At 39.5% G+C, this 20,834-nt stretch overlaps 1 protein-coding gene across 2 annotated transcripts; it reads left to right on the top strand.

Annotated features, from left to right (window-relative positions):
* The first annotated feature begins 2,751 nt into the window (after window positions 1–2,751).
* On the top strand, window positions 2,752–19,509 carry snx13 (sorting nexin 13). 2 transcript variants are annotated; one of them, XM_029514670.1, is made up of 25 exons: window positions 2,752–2,892; window positions 9,921–10,033; window positions 10,163–10,265; window positions 10,443–10,532; window positions 12,049–12,170; window positions 12,360–12,478; window positions 12,668–12,772; window positions 12,894–12,982; window positions 13,142–13,225; window positions 13,378–13,516; window positions 13,630–13,718; window positions 13,948–14,047; window positions 14,344–14,537; window positions 14,780–14,884; window positions 15,017–15,187; window positions 15,310–15,379; window positions 16,003–16,145; window positions 16,249–16,356; window positions 16,448–16,558; window positions 16,710–16,871; window positions 16,961–17,032; window positions 17,119–17,264; window positions 17,526–17,594; window positions 17,677–17,789; window positions 18,083–19,509. In XM_029514670.1, exons 1-25 carry the CDS (start codon window positions 2,881–2,883, stop codon window positions 18,316–18,318), a joined length of 2,865 nt encoding a protein of 954 aa, XP_029370530.1. In that variant the 5' UTR covers window positions 2,752–2,880; the 3' UTR covers window positions 18,319–19,509. The 2 variants fall into 2 exon arrangements, with proteins under 2 accessions (XP_029370530.1, XP_029370529.1); XM_029514669.1 differs by having other exon boundaries at window positions 15,967–16,145; window positions 18,083–18,318.
* Window positions 19,510–20,834: the final 1,325 nt, after the last annotated feature.

Below are 20,834 nucleotides of genomic sequence, written 5' to 3' on the forward strand. Positions count from 1 at the left end.
TTGTTTTATTTTTTCAAGTTAACTGTAAGCTCTGCTTTTTCTTCAGCTAAAGCCACAGTGAGTCATTGAATCGGAATGAACATTACATAATTTCACATCTCAGGGACAGAAGATTTTATTCCTTTTGATGTTGACCATAGCCTGGAAAATTTTTTTGGATTATCGAAAAGTGCATTTTCAGTATAACTTTAGCTTTAGCTACAGGACTTGACACTCTGCTTTGGCAAAATATAAAAAAAAATCCAAATCTGCAATGGATCAAACAGAAACAAGACTCTTTTTTTATTGTAGTTTTAGAAGCAAAAAACATCAAAAATATATACCTATAACTTGCATTTCCTGCTGTCACATTCCACCTCATAACCTCTGAACTATGACACACCAGTCCTCATTCTCCTCCAGGCCGGACTATCATGGATGCCCTCCCTCAGGTCACTCATTCGTTTAAACACAACAGGAGAATGTGTTAGCCCCTGGAAACAAGTCAATGATGCTTTTAAATGGCAAATTAATTTTGAGTTGATGAGCCGTTTGTGCAACATATGGTCATCCAACAAATATAAACACTATGTGCTCATGTTTATCTGACTGAACAGATGCCTGCCTTGAACTAACTTTCTTGTTTATATGTTTTCAGCTTTGGTGTCTAACATTTTTTTTAATTAAATATTGCTTTAAATCTACTCAACTTTCCTGTGAGATATTATTGTCTCTATTTGCTTTTTGCAGTTTTGGGTGGCTCATCATAGTTTGTGAATTTATGGCATCCAAGGGATTTCTTTGAGAAATACCTCTTTTGGATATTTTTAGATTACCCCCTTGATCCAACAGGAGTTTAAAATGGATTGGCAGTGACCTCTAGTGATATAGACCTAACCCTGCAGATTAAAAAACCACAGGGTCCAGTTTGGCTACAGGTACTAGGGACTCCAAAAAAGAGGTCAACAGTTATGAGCATATCTACAAAAAAGGTAGATCAAGCCACTATTATCTTATTTCCTGTAAATACAAAAAACAAAACAACATTAACCATGTCCTAAACTTAAATAAATGTATGTAAAAAACAGGAAGCCAAAGTACCATTTGGCATGTCATATGCTCTGTTTATATTGGGTTTGTACAGTAACCCAAGGTGAGGGTATAAAGTCTATTTTCATAATTTGCCTGTGTATTTCAGTGGGGTGTGTGACAGAGAGGGAAAGTCATTGAATGACAGAAGGAAATAATTAAAAACACAACCACCACTTTCTCTTTATATAGGCTACCAGGCAGGGTAAGGTTCACATAAGTCCCATGAAAGCAATTCATTACGCATTTTTTAACCAGGTTTCCAGATTGCTACTGGTCAATCATGTGAGCAGGAAGTGGGTACATTGACCCATCTCCAATATTTACAGCTCTCTGATTCAGATCCTACCATCATACACAGACAGAGATTTTTTGCATAGGTATTGTCAATAATAATAATACTGGACTTACAATAGAGATACAATTAAAAGCAAGTCCTTGCTGCCAAATAAAAATATATAAAATATAACATACATGAAGATTCACCATTCAATTAAATCCAAAAGGTTTATTTTATCAAATTTATTGTTGAAGTCGTTAGGTCAAAGGAAATTCTAGCTTAGTTAAAAAAAAATAAAAATAAAATTATATATATATATATATCAGCAGATAAACTTGGGGCTGCCACTTACCACAAAACGAACCCGCTAAAGCTTCTTCCTGGTGGGCTCAGGTGGAGATGAACAGGTGGGTGTATGACCTGACGCTCACTGCCACGCCATTGATCTCTTCTTTTACGAGGCTGTGTTAAAGCTAGCAAAGCGATTTAAAAAAATCATTATAAAGGTTTTCCATTTTCCAGATATCTTTCTTCAATCTTGCCTTTGCTCTTCCACCTGTCCAGTTTCGCTGCTGAAACGTCATTGTTCTCCTATTTGCGAATAAAGCAGCTCCTTTGCACTCTCACACAAACTTTGGTTTGGAGAGCCCCCAAACCATAATGAGCCACACAAAATAAGCCGTTGTTTGGCCTTGTGATAAGGCATCGGAATTGTTAAACATCTGAAATTTGATCAACAAAAGAGCCCAAAAACAACAACTTTCAAATATTTTTGATACGACTTAATGTGAACTATGATTTTAATTTGAAGTGTTTATTAATTACTATCATGATTAAACTAACTCATTTTGCGTATCAACATTAAACCACATTTTCGAAACATGAAAATATCCGTATCGTATAATCTTATTAAATTATATCAAAAATAATTTTATTTGTAAAGGCAATTATTCATGAAGCAACAACCTAAAAATACAACACATGACGATTACATCATTTCATTGTACATGGTGTCATGACAATAAAGTTTATTCTGATTATGAAAATATTACACTGCATATGCATTTCTAGCATTATTACAGAAACACACGTATAAATAAAAACGCTTGTTAGACACTCAGAGAGCATACTTAGATCATTACATAGATTAACATTATACTAAATGGCGTTTTGCTAATTTACACAATCATACATAGACTTAAAGAAATAAATTACGTATGCCACTGTGTATGTTGGCGAGGAGACTTTCGTTCCATAATATTTAATTCGCTCAAAGTTTGCACATTATAAATAGGTCAGTTGATTATCGCTGCATTTGTGGATATGTTCTACGTCATCTCTTCCCAGCCAATCGCACGACGGCGTACAGAAACGGGGCGCCCCAGACGTAAAGCTGGCAAACATGGCGACGCTCCGACGAGAGTACGGAGATTGGAAATACGATCGTTTTTAACCGAGAAAATAACCCCCTCTTCGCATTTTACAATGTGTCGAGGTTAGCCAGAGCCCTCGCACGCACAGCCTTTTGGACGATGTTTGCAGAGGTAAGTTAGCCCCGGTGAGAATGACGCGTGTATCGTGATAGTAGTTTGTTTTCCAGTTGTAGACCTGGCTAGTTAGCTTGTAGCAGTTAGCGCCGCGACGTTAGCCCCGCAGGTAAACACACAGCCCGACAGGGGACAGGACTGCACAGAGCCCGGCGTTTTCCAAAGCCAGCCTGCTATAAGTGGCATTCAGCCCGGGATTACACTGTTAACGCTAAGTCAACACAATGAGCTCAGGATATCCGCACTGTCAGCACCGTTTTGGAAGGTAGCTCGCCATAGGTAATGTCGGTTATTATGCGTTTAGATTATGAGTAACGTCCCTCAACGACGGATTTCTGCACCACAACAAACACAGGTGAGACAGGCGTCCCCTGTTACCTGACTAAGATTGATTTTAACTGCTAAATGAAGTTATATATATTTAGTGTCAGCATGATTGATCAAAGGTACAGCACTATAATCTCTATAGGTAGCCAGAGTAAACATTGGTTACAAGCACATTTACCTATGACAGCTATTTGTGCGGCTGATGTTTTATGTTGTGCATTTCCTCCTCATATTGTTTTCGAAGTCGTTTGTTCCCAGCTGTCTGGTACTTTCAGAGAGGGTGGCTGCCTGCCTTGTGTCAGGCACAAATAACTAGGCTAACACGGGCTTGTTTTGTAATAGTTATAGGGTGTCTTAAGTCTATTGTTGCTGGTCAGTGGCTGTAGGGATTAGTCTCAGCTTTGCGATGATTTGTGATAAGCCGTTTTTTGTGTGACTTGAATGACATTGTAGTTTTGCTTCAGTTCTCGCGTAGTGCTGTTCATTAGTGCACACTGGGATCCCTCCCTTGACATAGATAGACCGCTCAATGATATCAGCCAACAAGAAAACACGACTGTGTCCACCTAGCCTGAGTGGTAGGTGGCCTGACCACATCTCGGCACGTCTCCAGTAGTTTAAGTACAGCATTGGTAATGGGGCTTCAGCAGCTGATGCATTACAATGCATCCCTAATAAGTTGCACTGATTAGTGTGTAAAGTACAGTCAGGTTTTTCACTTCAACTCAACAGTTGCATTTTGTAAAATGTCACTCTCTGCTGCCCCTTTGTCCAAGGCAAATGAGGGGCTTGTGTTGCTCTATCCTGTGATTTACATCAGCCCTGCCATCTTTGTCATGGCTGTAAGGTGAGGTCAGCTGAAGATGCCCTTAAAGCTGTAACACATACTCCTTTATGTTAACACTTATGTTGTCATCATCAATCATGATTTTACCTAAGATACCAGTTAGTTTTCAGGTAATAATAAAAACACACTTAAATTGTATTATCACTTTATGCTTTATTTCAATTTCTTCTTGTGTGCTTGTGATCTACCTCTGGGAATGAATGACCCGCAATGCTTGATGAATACACTTTTGTACGCTAAGTTGGTTTGTTATAGGGAGATGTGAGTGCATTCAGGGCACAGAGCTGTCTCAGTGCTTTTCACCCCTGGCTAAATCCCATTAAGGTGTCTTAATCAAAGCTTGGTGGACATTAAGGCCAGAACACTGTCACATCAGGCCGGCTTGTCATCTTGCACACCTCTCCCTCCTTCCTTTAGTTAATAGAGCTGGTTGCACAGTCAAACAGGCACCTTTCAAGAATGAAGCTCCATTCATGTGTTGTTTGTATCAAGATATATTGACAGTGAGTCCACGTCATGTGGAGACACACAATGCATTTCACATTTACATTATTTTGCAAAGTGTGAGCAGGGCCAAATATAATAGTCTCTTCAGAGTGCAGATATACACTTCAAAATACTCACACACTGCACTTGGATGATGAACTACTCATCAAACGCTAAATGTTTTACAGTGATTACAAAATCAGAGTAGTTTTGCAGCTGTGTCTATTCCCTCTCCTGCTGTGCTTTCATTATTTTACCTAATGTTAATGTGTTTAAGTTAATGATAGCTCAAGGCTTGTTAGTAGGCAACTGCACAGAACGGGTTTTGATTTAGCAATCTGCAATGTTGCCAGTATCTGTTCAATCTGTCAGTGAGGGGTGTCACTGAAGGCAGCGGACAGCTGACCGCCTTCAGAGGACAGAATATGTTCTACACACTGGTAAACAGGATTTCAGCCAACCTACAGACAAGACGACACACTACAGCACACCTTCAGCAACATTTCAAATACTATTTTAATAATGTTACCTCAGCCTTTCATATTTCATGGTCAGTAGTCTGTTTTTAACATTTATGAACGTGTTATCATCACTTTTTTTAATGTACACAAATGTAACCCCTGTCCCAGAAGCAAAACACAACACTGTATCCTCTTGTCACTTCCAACTTATTGACAGGTGTTTTGATGTCCAGACCGATTAAGGTAGTTCAACTTTATCATTTGCAAAAGGTAGATTTGAATCATAATTCACTATGAAAAAAACCCTGACAACGTAATCTCATCATCTATTTTTTTTTTATAACTTTGGGAATAAACCATCCACACTGTTGCAAATTTTTGGGATTTTTTGCACACAGCTTGAGTTTCAATTTATATAGCACTATATACTACTCAAGATGAAAATGCCTTTCTATTGTCTTTCTATTGTGGTTGTTATGGTGGATTAAGCCAGCATGACCAATCGGGCCATATTTACTTTACTCTCTCTCTTAGGCATTAACAATGGATCTTCCACAGTAGAGCTTTAATGGGCTGAAGTAGCCTCTCGCCCAATGACCACCCTAATCACACTTATCAGCTGGCGCTTGTGGACTTGTGCATGGTTCCCAAAAATAGAAATATTACCCTTGAGCAATATGTGTGTCTGGTTAACGACTGTGCAAAAAATCTTATGTAGATTTATTTTGAAGTTTCAATAGGAAACCTGGGAAATGAAAATCTCCAAGACACTGATAAGAAGGTGCGTCTATGCCTGGATTTAAGGACGTCCAACAGCACAGCACTCATCAGAAACTTTGCCTCTTTATATCTTAGCACTTTTATTTACTTTTTTGAAATGTTTCTAAACTTACCACCAGTCATTTAAAATGTGTGTATTAGAGAGAGAGATCTCAGACTTGAATCTGTATTTCTATAAATACGACCAAATCTGGGATTTATCTTTAAATTGAAAAATACATTTCTGAAATTATTAGTCAAATGGTTAGTGGTTATTATTATTTTTTTTTTTTTCCTTGGTCATTGTAGTAACACAACAAATAATTGTCTATTATTCTATAATTTGTTCTTATTACTGGAGCTGGGTGATGATTTGAATTAATTTAAGTATTAAGATTTAGTTGTCATCATTTTGAAAGGCTTTTAAAAATTTTTAGATTGGTGTTTATGTGCATATATTCAGTGTGGGTTGTGTGAGGAATTGCTTAGATGGTTAGATGTGTGTTCCTGATGCGCTTTGGTGTTAATCACTGGAACAGATGGTTCATGTTTAAAATCCTGTGTAAGCTGTAATGACTCAAGAGTGTTCATTATCATCTCTCCTACAGAGCCAACCCTCCACAGCCTCATCACCTCATCGTGCAGCTCTACTGATAGCCTCCACATTCCCTACAGCCGTTCACTGGCACCACTGACGTCAGACCAGACTTACATTACCCATTTGAACTGCACTCAAATGCTTTCTCAGGGAATGATGCCATTGAGTGTGTGGGAATTGAACAAGATTTCCTTGCACTATCTTTTTACAGATGGACATATGCATGTGAACTTAGCAAATATCCCAAAATTATGAATTTGAACTGCAGCATTCACTGAACATATACCACTCCAGAGATAATATTTACAAAAATGCTTGAAGAAAACATTGAGTGCTGTTAATATGGTCAAGCCCAGAGCCACCCCACATATAGGCACTGAATGAACTAAAAAGTTTCTGAGGTTGTCAACTAGAGTAGTTTTGTGAGCAGTTGCTGCTACAAGTACATTGCACAAGGTAATGAAACTTTATCACATGGTTATCTTGTGTGTTTACATTGTGGTCACCTGTTAGCATGTAGCTTGGGACTAATGCGTTAGTCATGACTGTAGTGGCCTGCTAAACTCTCCTGAGCACCACCAATTGCCCTCTCTGCAATTACTGTGTGGTAGAAACTAAACAGAGTAGATCTATTTCTAAAGGTCAAAGCATTTGCAGAGTTTTGCCTGATAGCTAGAACCTATTTAATACTTGAATAAAGACCTATATAATTTGGCATTCGTGTAAACTGTGGCCAATAATATGGCCGGTTACCATGGAAGTGTCAGTACGTTGCTGTTCAGTTAAGAAAGTCAAAGTTTATGGCAGGGTGTAAGCTGTCCTTTGAATTGTGCCTTTGTATCTCTACCACTCCTAGCTCAACTGCACAAGTAGTCATCTTATTCCCTTCTGATATTCCGAAGCCTGTCATTTGTGGCTTGGTTCCAGCCAGTTATGACATGAGATAGAGGGGGTAGTCTAGCCAGTTTGGATGCATTCTTCAGCCTGGGTGCAAGTGTGTACATATGCATTCAACACGTTCACAATAACCTTCTGAGAGTCCAAGCATTGTAAATTCCGTAAATTAATCATTGGAAGAGGAGGAAACTGTTCACAAAATAAATGGCATCAAATTCTGGCTATTATTTGTAATGACCAAATTGTAACAATGCAATTGAGAAGAGAAAGTCTAAATAAGTTTGTCTATACACTCACCAAAATGGGTGCTCTTTAAAAAATAAGAGAAAAGCTCTTCAGTCTACCGCATCTTACTTAACTAATATATTTACATCTATCAGCCTTGGCACAAAATTTGCAAGGGCTTATGGGAGGGAACTGATGACTCACATACGTGTATATGTGGGATTTAGAATAATCAGGTTATTGCAATAGAATAACAACTTCTAATATGTCCTGCCCTAACCAGATTTCTTCCTAATTTTTGTAAATGATGTGACTGTCTGCTGTGCATCATATATTCCAAGGTGTGCTCATTGAAGTTGTTACTCTGTTAGTGCAATGATCCATATATTTAAAGTCAGTTCTGCTGTCTTGTCTCAGCCTAAACCCTGACAGGCTCTCTCCTGTGTAGTAAGCTGTGGGTTTACGGTGAGCAAATAAAGTCTGGGTCAACAAGGCCTCCTGACAATCATCAGAATCAGGCTTTAGTTTTTACTTTGTGCTGTATATTCTGTGATCCTCAGCTGGTGTTGTGGTGATGGAAGTCGAACTCTGATCTGCTTGATCTCAACTTGAGCACATAAAGTCTTTTTTTTTTTTTTTGTTAACCTGTCATCATTCTAAGTCAGTTTGTATTGTCAAGTTAGTAATCTGAGGCTGGATCGAATGCAATACATTTAGCATCCCAGTCCACCGTGTGTCGTCTGATTTTTCTAGAGCAGGTTTTGGCAGTGAGAACAATGTATTAGGGTCTGATGGAAGAGCTGTCTTTTCCTGTGTGGCTCCATCAGTGGATGTACCTATCTAAGGAATTCTATTATGAATGTAAGGCAGCCCGTGATCATCACTGATGATCATCACAATGTCTGTGACTCTACTATAATGGCAAGAGTGTGACGTTACAGTGTGTGACTGTAACAGTTGTTCACATATTGATAAGTGCATTTGTCAAGTTAGCCACATCACATTATGTCTATAATATCGTACTCACCACATAGTTCAGCTTTATTTTAGTAACTTGTACCTGCAGAGACAGTTAAGTTTGTGGACCTACTTATTAGACTCATCCTCCATGTAACAACCACCAGCATTCACACCAACATGCACATAAAACACTGTAACCAGACATTTTAGTGTCAGAACATGTATAAACATTTGGGAAAAAAATGTAAACAATACATTAACTGATATAAATTCAGTAATTTTTTTATATATTAATTTAAATTTTTGTATTAACAAATAAGAAAATATTTTTTTTTTATGGTGTAGACATTCATTGTGAGGCTTTCTCAACTAAATAGATCAGTTATATTAACCATCTTATCCTTTGGTCACGGGCTATGAATAAACACAGAAGCACATGTTATCAGAATAAGGTCATGGACAAATGTCCACCGGGTTAAGGTACTGAGAAGGAAGACAGTCCTCCCATTTCAACAAGCATCCAGACATGTCCATTTTTAAGCAAATAACCTTTTGATGTCATGGCTGAGCATGACCTTAGGAAAACGAGATGAACTCATGAGATGTGAAGTCATAATGGAGGTCACTTCCAATTTAAAAACCCTCCGCCTGAATTGACCTGACCTGAGTAGGTATTGGCTCTGCTTTTTGTGCCAGCGACACTTATACAGTAACATGACTTCATATTCTCGTCTCTTTTATGTGCAACATTGGTACAGTGTGTTACTGAACAGAGCATTTAGACTAATTTATAAGAAAAATTGTGACAGACTTGCTAGCTGGAAAATGGAGTTTGGTTTCCTGCACTGACAAAAACAGGAAAACCATAGGATGTGACTCGCGTGCATGCACGCACACTCAAAGTCTTCATCTGATATATCCTGACAATAGAGCACACCACAGTTTGTCTTTTAAAATAATTTTTTCCTGTGCTCACATCTGAAGTGTAAAAGAGTGGATTTTTTTGTTTGTTTGTTTTCTCTGGCTTGTGGATGAGGTGATTTTACAGCACAATCAGCGCAGCTGATTTTTCCTCAACAGTCCTCAGTCTGCTGTCAAGCTCAGTTTTATGTGCAGTAATTGTGAAGTAGCTGTAGGAAGCTTAATCCATTTTAGACAGTAGTTCAAATGGTAATAACAAATTAATTGCTCATATATATATATATATATATATATATATATATATATATATATATATATATATAATATAATTGAAGTTGTTGACAGGGCAGTAGATTAAAAGACCTGTTTGTTGTGATGGAAGCATCTACGACCTTGGTGAGACAATAGAGAGAAAGATTTCCTTTGACCAACTTAAATGACCTTTCAGACTAACTGAAATGTTGGTAGAGAAGCTGTGCTTGCTAAAAAGAGGTAAAATGCTGGGTTTTCAAACTACTTATGTTTTTTTTTTTTTATATTTTAGGCCAGTCTATCCATCTGGGGATGGGGGGGTCTTGGAGTCGTGCTGTTCCTTGTCACCTTTGGACCCTTTGCCATATTCTACTTGGCTTTTTATATCTTCTGCTTCATTGGAGGGTGAGTGTTAAGACTTGTAAACATTACCTCATGTCTATCTATGAGCCTGCTATTCCACGTGGGGTGTTTTTGTACAGGTGGCCAGTAAATCACTTTTTAACTCATCTTGTTATCACCTCTGTCTTCCAGGGGCTTTGCAGTCACTTTGCTCTATGGAAAGATCAACTCAGAGAAACACCTGGAAAAATGCGAGCACTCTTATCTGCCATCCACACAGATTGGTATACTGAAGGTAACAACACACTTAAACACACACACACAGTTTGACCTCACCCACGCAAGCATTTGAATTAGTTGTTAATCAAGTTTCTTTGTTGATAAACTAATTCAGATACCGTACATCAGTTACTTATTTACTGATTTGATTGTTTACATCTCTCATTGTTCCGTGTTTCCCTAACCCTTTCAGACATTGGACGAAATGAAGCTGGAGATCAAGCCTATAAAGATTGACAGGAGACTGACTGGCTCCAGTTTTATTGATGAACCACTACAACAGGTGTGTGTGCATGTGTGGGTGTATGCATGCATGCATGTATGCCTTTGTAAGAAAGTCTTCTATGCAGTGTGTTTCTACTGAGACAGGAGCTAAGAAGGGGAGCTAACAGAGAATAACAGGATTATGAGAGACTTTTTGGACTCTGCCCCACACGGGTCACTGTCTAAACCATCAGCTGGCCTAGGTCAGCAACTTAATGGTCTCAAGCCATAAAGCAGACATCACTGTCAAACACAGCATGACTCTTAAATCCTCTTTTTCACCAGAAGTTGGATCCTACTTTCTTCTGTGCCACCAGATTAACCAGGACCAGGATGTTAGCTCCTTTTTTTCCCTGCCAAAACAAATGAAAATGTCGTCATCCTGAACACTGGCATTTCTCTGTCATAACACCATGGAAAAAAGGAATTCCAGACTTTGCTCATCACATTTTTGATGTAATCATCTTCACACATGATAGAGAAAAAAAAAAAAAAAAAAAAAAAAAAAAAATATATATATATATATATATACACACCAGATTCACTCTAGCCAGAAAAAAGCAGATTTTGAATACATTCAATGCAACACACTGTGACTTCTGTTTAAGAGGTTCCAAAATAAGTTAATTTATCTTTATCATATGTTCTATATAAGTTTCATTATGTAAATTGATCCATATCCATAAGGAGCTATCCATAAGCAGAAAACTTAACAGAGGAACTGAAAGTTCCTCTTCTGTTACTGCCACATTACCACATTTGCACCATCATGGCATATTAGGAATAAAATAGCTACAGCATGACTGAAATGCTATGATTGAGTTCAACACTTTTCTAAAGCAGATCCTGTCAGTATTGCTGACAGCGAACATGAGCTTTGTGGCTGCAATCTGTTGGTCACAGTTTCTCTTTCCAACCTATCACATGGTTACAAAACTTAGAGCAGAAAGCAAGTTTGTAACGATTTTATCTCCAGTAAAGCAGTGTGGCCAGCGTGGATAAGTGCAGACTCAGCAGTTTGACATGGTCAGATGACACAGACAACTCCACCATGGAGCCTCTGTTATCCCTTCCTCCCTGGGAATGCACACTAATCATTTCAACAGCAATGTAAACCTCAGGATCTTGCACAGTTTAACATGAGATCATGTAAGCTTGAGTAATACTCTCCGAAATACTTTTGCTTTAGTCATTTTTCTTACACAAAAATATATTTCCCTGACCAAATCCTACAGAAGCTCACGTAAATGTGAAATGAATGTGTTCGTTTGATTGAATCACACTGCATAGCTGCAATCAATCACTATTTTGTGCAACAGACTGGAGTTAAAGGTTGATTGATTTATCCAGGTTTTCTTGGACATGGCTGCTGAGTAATCTGTTCCCTTGGTGTTTTCCTCCAAGTAGTGTTACTTGCCCATCTTTCCCTCCAGTGTGGTGTTACATTTACTTCACTCTCCCTTCTTTCACTTTCCATCCTTTTTGATCCAGCCCAGAGGTCAACTTTACATTTTTCTTTCTTCTTTTCTCTTTAGGTGATTCAGTTTGCTCTAAGAGACTATATCCAGTACTGGTACTATACTCTGAGTGAGGACGAGTCCTTCTTATTGGAGATCAGACAGACTTTGCAGAATGCCCTCGTCCAGTTCTCAACACGGTAAAAAAAAATATCACAGCACATGCTGACTCTGAATGACAAGGATTTCTTTCTTCTTTTTTCTGCATTTATATTTAATACAGGTAAAATCTGTTCATAATTTCTCAACTGCTTTGCTTGTGTGTGTCTGTATGTGTGTCTGTATGTGTGTCTGTATGTGTGTCTGTATGTGCGCGCATGTGTCCAAAGGTCCAAAGAGGTGGACTGGCAGCCTTACTTCACCACTCGCCTGGTTGACGACTTTGCCACCCATTTACGTGTCTTTAGAAAAGCCCAAGATCGCCTCACTGACAGAGAGGACAAACAAAGTATACACAGACATTCATGGATTTTGTGATGTTTTGTTAGACATACACAATAAGCTTAGTTTACAGTTATGTTGCAAAAACACACACACACACACACAGATATATATATATATGCGTGTATATAAATAGATATATGTAGATATAGAGTTAAGCACAAAAAAATTACAAGAAAATTTGATTTCTGAACAGGAGACATTATGGAGGAGCTAGTGGACTCGTTCTTTGAGGCTGAGGTTGAGATGGAAAGGAAGATTTGCCGAGATGTTGTGTGCACTTCACACAAAGATGAAGAAGGTAAAATGTTTGTGCAATTTCTTATTTCACATTTAACACTATGATGCAGATCTCTTCCCCCAAGTGTGATATTGTTTGATGTTGATGTGAGTAAAGACTATTAATACGCTGTGGGTGTCAGGTTTCCTTCGAGACCTGTGTGAACTGCTTCTGTATCTGTTACTACCTCCTGGAGATTTCCACAACAAGAACATGAGATACTTCCTAAGGGTGAGTAAACATAAGATAAACAAATACAAAATCATGTATTTTATATCTCTAAGTGTTACTTGATAGGTCTGTTTGACCAATCTGCAACATTACATATTCAGTCACAAAGTGATTTGTTATACAGCAATAAGCATTTCGATGTTTTTTTGTTGTTTTCAGGAGGTGTTGGCCCGTGGTGTGTTGCTTCCTTTGATCAACCAGCTGAGTGACCCAGATTACATCAACCAGTTTGTCATCTGGATGGTGAGATTTGGCACTGACCTGTAGCGTTCACCTGTGATCAATCTTACTATCCATATCAGAAATCAATAATTAAATGAAATGGGATAGAAAGGGCGTTTTTTGTCGTTGTATTGTTGAGTTGTGTTTTTGTGTGTGTGTCTCTGTCTCTCAAGATACGGGACTCCAGCTGTAACTATGAAGCCTTTATGAATATCCTCAAGATGACAGATAAGCCTGCTGAGCTGGAGGCTGTCAAGGACAAGGTCCTGGAGGAGCTTCAGTACCTCCGTTCCTTGGACACTGCCGGGGACGGTAGGTGCATATAATCGTACACTCTCATAGTCAAGTCATGCAAAGGACAGCCGAAAAACTGTACTGCATTGATCTCCTGCTCCGGTGTCTTTTTGTCTTTGTATGTCCTTTAGACATCAATGTGATCAAGAACCAGATTAACAGTCTTCTGTTTGTGAAGAAGGTGTGTGAGACCAGAATCCAGAGGCTGCAGTCTGGCAAGGTAAGAAACTACAGCACAGGCTATATAGCACTTACACTGGCGGAGCAAATAAACCGTACAGTCTCATATCGTTTAACAGTTTATTATTGATTATAGTTTTACTGTGTATACACTGAAGAAGTCAGTTTATTTGTAAAGATTTATCTTTTGGAGTTGACTAAATTGAGCAAAGAGTTTTCTCTGTTCTCTATGTGCTAGACATTTCTTACCCTGTGTCTCTTTTGTGTAGGAGGTTGACGCCTTGAAGCTGGCAGCCAACTTTGGCAAGCTGTGCGTTATCCCACTGGATCACATCCTCATCCACAACATAGCTCTGCAATTCTTCATGGGTAATTCTGGAAATGCATCATCACATACAGCACGGGTGCCAGACTGTGGTCATTCCAAGACATGAACATTTGTTAATCTTCTTCAGAATCTATAAACGAAATCCATGTTTTCAAAATTTACAACTCTGACCTGTCTTGTTTAGCACTCTCCAGTTCATAGATTTTAATGGGTCACCCCACTTTACAGACCAGATTGCAATAGACCATTTAAATGATGCAGTAATCCAAAGTATTTGTGCCATATACTGTATATTTGTACAACCAAAAACTGACAATTTTTGTATCTGTTGATCCAGATTTCATGCAGGCAGCAGGCGCCCAGGCGGAGCTGTTTTTCTGGCTCACTGTGGAGGGCTACAGAGTGACAGCACAGCAGCAGCTGGAGGCCATGGAGGGCTGGCAAAAAGACGGCAAGAAGCAGCCGAGCACCACTAAGGGACTATTGAAGGCCGCAGCCCTGGGTGTCTATGAACAATATCTGTCTGACAAGGTAGAAGATAGGTGTTAAGACATGAGTAAAAAGTAATTTTAATAATCAAGAGGATTAATTAACACTGAAGTAAAATGTTTTGATCCCCTTTGAAGTTCAACTCTGCAGTTATGTGGAACATTACACATATTTGTACTTACCTTTAAGTACTCCATCCTCCTATCAGTTTCATCAAATTGTTTGAAAATATCCCCCCACTGTATGAAATGATCTGCTGAAGTCTTTTGATTCTTCTCCAAAAGGCATCTCCCAGGGTGCAAGTGGATGAGGTGTCTGTGACAAAACTTGGGGACAAACTCCAGAAGGACGATCCCACACCAGAGATATTTGATGAAATCCAAAGAAAAGTAAAACATCTTTCATAGTATTTACTTTCCATATTACCGATTTTAATGAAACTAACACTTTACGAATTTAATACATGACACACATTATTTGTGTTGCTTTATTTTTGAAATTTTCCCATGTTGTATTTACAGGTATATGAGCTGATGCTGCGTGATGAGCGTTACTATCCCTCCTTCAAGCAGAGCCCTCTTTACGTCCGTATGCTAGCAGAGCTGGACATGTTGAAAGAGCCGAGCTACCGGGGATCTGATGATGGAGATGGAGAATCTTTTAATGGCTCTCCCACTGGAAGCATAAACCTAGTAAGTCAACATAGAACATTTTGACATGTCGGAACCTCTGGCGCAGTTTTTGTAGTTCATCCCTTCTGGTTGGTTTTTGTGTGAAAACTCTTGGACTATATCTTCTTTTCTCATTATTTCAGTCTTTGGATGACTTGTCCAATGCCTGCCATGATGAATTTATGCACCTACATGCCTTCATCTCTGACACAGGTACAGACACACACCCACATACACAGTCTAAGTGCACAACTTTGTATATTTTTTACCAAGTGTCGGTCTTAGATTAGGGGTTAAGAAGAAAGCTTTGAATTTTTGAATTAGGAAGGTCATATGTGCACGCCAACTTAAACATTTAGACTTTTACTTGATGTGGGATTTGGGTGTTATAACTGTATATGTCCACAGTGTGACTTATGTAATGCATTTTGGGTATTTGTGAGTCCCTACTGGCCTCTCCATGCATGTTTTTTTCACCTCCTAGCTCCATTTATCTGCATGTCTGCTGTGTCACTTTCATCCTGTTCCAGTTTTCTTTATTTCTTTCACTCCAACACCTTCAATCGTCTTCTGTTTTTCGCTTTTCCTTCCTTCCCCCTTGTCCCTCCATTACCTTTCCTGTCATTCTGTCACATTTTCCTCCCTTTTATCACATTTCCACAATCTTCTTTGCATTCTTTCTTTTGCCTGCTCTACTTCCCACACACTTTGCATCTGCACCTTTCTTTCCTCTGCTTTCATCTTCACCCCACCCCCTTCTTCCTCCATTCCCCTGTTGGATATTTTTCCACACGGAGTAGCTGATGCATGTCTCCCTGGCTTCTGGGGTGCTGCAGGGGTTTGCAACGACCACGGTAAGACCTACGCCCTATACGCCATCACTGTGGTCAGACGTAACCAGGATGGCAGTGAGGACTGTTGGAAAACCTACCGTCGCTACTCTGACTTTCATGATTTCCATATGAGGATCACTGAACAGGTGTGTGTGCCAGTCAGGATGAATAAGACAACAACATTTCTCCTTGTCCAGTATAAATGTGACTGCATGTTAAAACATTGTTTGTCTTTCTATTTTATTTTAGTTTGAGAACCTTGCATCAATTCTCAAGCTGCCAGGAAAAAAGACATTCAACAACATGGACAGAGAGTTCTTGGAGAAGAGAAAAAAAGATCTCAATGCTTACCTGCAGGTAAGTCTTTTACATATTGTTGACACATTTTACATATATTGATGAAATGTTTTGTTGGTGTACATCAATAACTTGTGCTTGTGTCTTTCAGTTGTTGCTGAACCCTGAGATGGTGAAGGCCTGCCCAACTCTGATTCCTTATGTCTATGACTTCCTAGAAAACAAGGCCTACAGCAAGGGGAAAGGAGAGTTCGCACGAAAGGTAATTAACATTTTTTTTTAACAAAAATCCACCTTTCAGTGTCATTTACTGATGGAAGACTTCACAATGTTTTTTTTAATGTTAAGAGGGTTAAAGGGGATTAGGTGTTTTGTAAAATAAATGTTCTATTTTTGTTTCATTCCTTTATCAGATAGACACATTTGTCAATCCTTTGAGGAGCTCTATGAGGAACGTGTCCAATGCGGTGAAAGCCCTTCCAGACAGCCTGGCTGAAGGAATGACCAAAGTGTCTGATAACATGGGCCGCATGTCAGAAAGACTTGGCCAGGACATTAAACAGTCTATATTGAAGGTAATAAGGAAAATATTTTGCATCTAAATAAATGACTTAAACAGAACCCTTGTTTATCGAACTTCTCAACATCTTCTCTGCTCTCCCAGGTGCCTCCACTTCTCCCCAAGTCTGAAATCGACCCTGATCACTGTCGAGTCTCTGCCCAGCTTGATGACAATGTGAGTCTGTCAGCGGGTATGGTAGCTGTATTTTTATTTCTTTTAATATTTATTTGAAATGATAAGGATGTACCTTGTGTGTCCAGGTGGATGATAACATACCACTGAGGGTAATGCTTCTGCTCATGGATGAAGTCTTTGACCTGAAGGAGAAAAACCAGTGGCTGCGTAGGAACATTAAGAATCTGCTGCAGCAGCTCATCAGAGCCACATATGGAGACACTATCAACAGGTCAGAGATCTCAACAGATGTACAGGGACTGGAGATATATTCTATTCATCAAAAGCATCTCAAATATGTGTTTTCAACGGTTTCCCACATTTGGTACTTTTGAATACAAAAAAAAGGTTAACAGGAAGAATGTCAATGTGGGCAAAGAAATCACTCGCTCTGACATACATACACTTTATTATGAATTTTAGTGGTATGAAAGGAGATAACTGATATCTGATGCAGAATGCAATCGGAATTATGTTTCCTTTCTCTCTGCAGGAAAATTGTAGATCATGTGGACTATTTAACCTCACCAGAACAGGTTGCAGACTACGTCAAGAAATTCAGGTAAGTAATTTTCCCTTCTTTCACATAATTTAATTTGTCAGAGGACTTATAACTAACTCTGAATGGTTCTGACCCCTCATAGGGATTCATACTGGCCTAACGGTATATTGGCCGAAACGCCACCCCGTCGGGACAAGAGCATCCGCATGAGGACACGAGTAGCTGCTAAGACCAGCCTGCTGGGTATTATGCCAGGTGAAAACATGTTTTGCAGAACCTTATCCACTTGCTGCACTGTAAGAAATGCTAAACATTAAAAGCCACATAGTCTATTACTTGTTCTGTGGTTTGTCCAAGTTAGTTTTTTGTCTACTTTCTGATGCCTCTAGAGGCCACTAAGTGATAGAATGGCCTCCATGATTGTTGCCTCAGGACAGTCACCTAAACTCTCTTCTGGTGGCTCTGGTGCGAGCTTGTGGCAAAATTTAATCTGGGCTCTTGTAACTACACTCCACTTAATTTCTCTTTCTTACCTCTTTCTTACCCAGATGAGCTGAAGCACATTATTGGAGCAGACACCACAAGAAAGGGCATCCTGCGTGTCTTTGACATGTTCCAGTACCAACCCATGAATCGTCGGTTAGTCTATGTTTTCCTGGAGGGCTTCCTGGAGACAATGTTCCCTCAATACAAATTCCCTGAGCTCTTTGTCAAGCTGCACTCCCGATCGCCACGTATCCACAGATACAGTCAGAAACTCAAATCCTCCTCTCTTAAGAGGTGACAGGAAAGGACAGAGGCAACAGGACCGGCTAGAAACACACAAACTTGAGAGCTCAGATGGAGAGCGGGGGGCTTGGTATGGGTGTTTGTGATTTCTGCCATTAATTCCACCTGTCTCACGCACTCTTTTACTGAAAACACTCCAATTATCCAGCTGATTACTTTCTTACGAAGCAGAACTGAAGGATGAACAACACACACTCAGCCCACCTCTGGCTCTGACACACTGGTGCGCAAACACAAGTCTTGTAATTTGCAACAAGACCAAACATGGCACTCTTTTCTTTTACTTTCTACATTTGCCCCATAATTTCTTTTGACTTTTTAGTTGTGTTTAGCTTTCTCCTGGGCCGATCAGTGCTGCTTTCATGTGGTTCAGAGAGGGGACCACAGATACTGTATTGTTTTTAAACTGGAGGAGTAGATAGCATAGACCCACACCTTGCCTTACCTTACCTTCCCACGTCTGTCTTTTGGCCAGCTTTGTCCGCCATCATTGAACTGGCCCCACGGTGTAGTCAGAATGACCTTCATGCTGTAGACATTGGATCTGCAAAAGCTGCACACTTGTGAACATGCAACAATATTGTTTTCATAGCAACCAAATAAGTCAATAGCACTGGGTTAAAGAGGCGCTGTTTTTAAATGTGACTGAACATTGGTTGAAAGGATGATTTTTATTTTCACTGTCAGCATTTTTTCCAGCCTCAATGCTTCTTTTGAATCACAGTGACGTATGTATAATATATATATATATATATTATAATTTTTGGCTTTTTGAAGCGTTACATCATCTGTTCCGCCCATGATCCTCAAAGAATAGGCCACCCCCCCCAAATGCTAGCCCCATAACCTGTGATGACCAAAGCTCATGCTGTCCATATGCGTGTGTGCGTGTTTGTGAGTGCACTGGTTTGATGTTGGGATTATTCTGAACATTACTGTGCTTCATATTGCCTGTGAGAAAACACTGAAGTGTGTTACAGTCATGGAAATCTCAGCTCTGGCTGTCCAAGCCCATTATCAAAGAATGTACTCTCTGGTTTCGTCTGTATTCAGCTTGTATAGAATTTCTGTGTGTGTGTGTGTGTGTGTGTGTGTGTGTGTGTGTGTGTGTGTGTGTGTGTGTGTGTGTGTGTGTGTGTGTGTGTGTGTGTGTGTGTGTGTGTGTGTGTGTGTGTGTGTGTGTGTGTGTGTGTGTGTGTGTGTGTGTGTGTGTGTGTGTGTGTGTGTGTTGCACAAAGAAAGCAACCATCTTCAGTCAGAAACTGTGCCAGTGTGAGCTAGTGAACCAGCCTTAAACTACATACAGTATATACTGACCAAGAGACACACTAGAGGTAGCTCTCCTTCACACGACTGAGCGCTATGAAGAAATCAAGATGTAGAAATGGAGCTATAGCCCTATATCATTTTTATTCTGAGGAAATGTCTTTAATTTGTGCAATATTTTTTCTTTAATGCATGTGCATTTTGAATCTTTGTGTACTGACAAGGCAATTCATTTTGTTTTAATAGTCGAAAACATGAAAGAAGTTTCCCTAGAAATGTCTTCTTATCCCGACAACTTAACATTCCGTTGTTGTAAAAGTTGTTCAAGTTTATTTTACAGACTTGTTTTATAAGTCTGAGGGTTTTTGTTTTGTTTTGGATATGTGTGTTGGGGGCAGGGGTGTATTTTCCCACCTACCCCTCATCCATTAATGCAAAATCTGTGTTCTGGGTATCGATTGGGTTGTGTGTCATAGCCCAATTATTAGCTCATTGAGCTATAGCTAGCTCAGAGGCGGCCTCAAGCAACTGCTTCTTTTTAACTCGTGGCGTTTTATGCATTCACACGTGTTTGTGTGTGTGTGTGTGTGTGTGTTGCGTGTGATCAGAACTGGACAGGAAGAGGGGGCGGGGCTGCCCCCCCCACCTCTTCTTCCTGTCCAATGTTCACAGGGGAACTGCGTCCTGTGACCGATGGAATCACTGCTAATGAGCACTTAGTAGCACCTGTGGGAGGGCGTCTCCCATTAGCTGGATGGAGCCCCATTCTGCTGCAGTCATTGGATGGAACTGCTTTGTCTGCTGTGATTTGCTGAAAATGAGCAGCCTTGGTGGACTCTTGATTGGCTGAGTAGGACATGAACTTGAGCCTCTTTCTGGGAGGTAGATATTTTGTCCCTGTGGTGAAGGAGATGTCACCTTTAACTTTCTGCACACCTCTCCATACAGGAAGGCTGCTTGTTTTTTGTTTTTAACCCCAGTATATATGAATCTATGATAATGAAAATTGTGCATATCTGTGTACAGTATGTGTTAATAGTGTGCCTAAATGTACTGTCAACTCTATTTTCATATTTTTCTTTTAACCTAAAAAAGAAATCAATCAGAATGTCATCATTTTACTCGACTGAAAATGATTTAAGGTGTTTTTTTTTTTTTTTGCATCATGCTTATCAAACTCTTCCTTGTGAGCAGATGTGCTCAGATCAGTATAACACTAATAAAAGGTAACTCAGACTAACTGAC

This window comes from Echeneis naucrates, chromosome 11 (genome assembly GCF_900963305.1).
Source record: "Echeneis naucrates chromosome 11, fEcheNa1.1, whole genome shotgun sequence".
NCBI lineage: Eukaryota > Metazoa > Chordata > Actinopteri > Carangiformes > Echeneidae > Echeneis > Echeneis naucrates.

What these genes read in the sequence shown, in the direction of transcription:
- snx13 (XM_029514669.1), top strand. An exon ending in ATATGAGGATCACTGAACAG is followed by an intron (nt 16,146 to 16,248) that starts GTGTGTGTGCCA and finishes ATTTTATTTTAG; the next exon opens with TTTGAGAACCTTGCATCAAT. An exon ending in CCTGCTGGGTATTATGCCAG is followed by an intron (nt 17,790 to 18,082) that starts GTGAAAACATGT and finishes TTTCTTACCCAG; the next exon opens with ATGAGCTGAAGCACATTATT.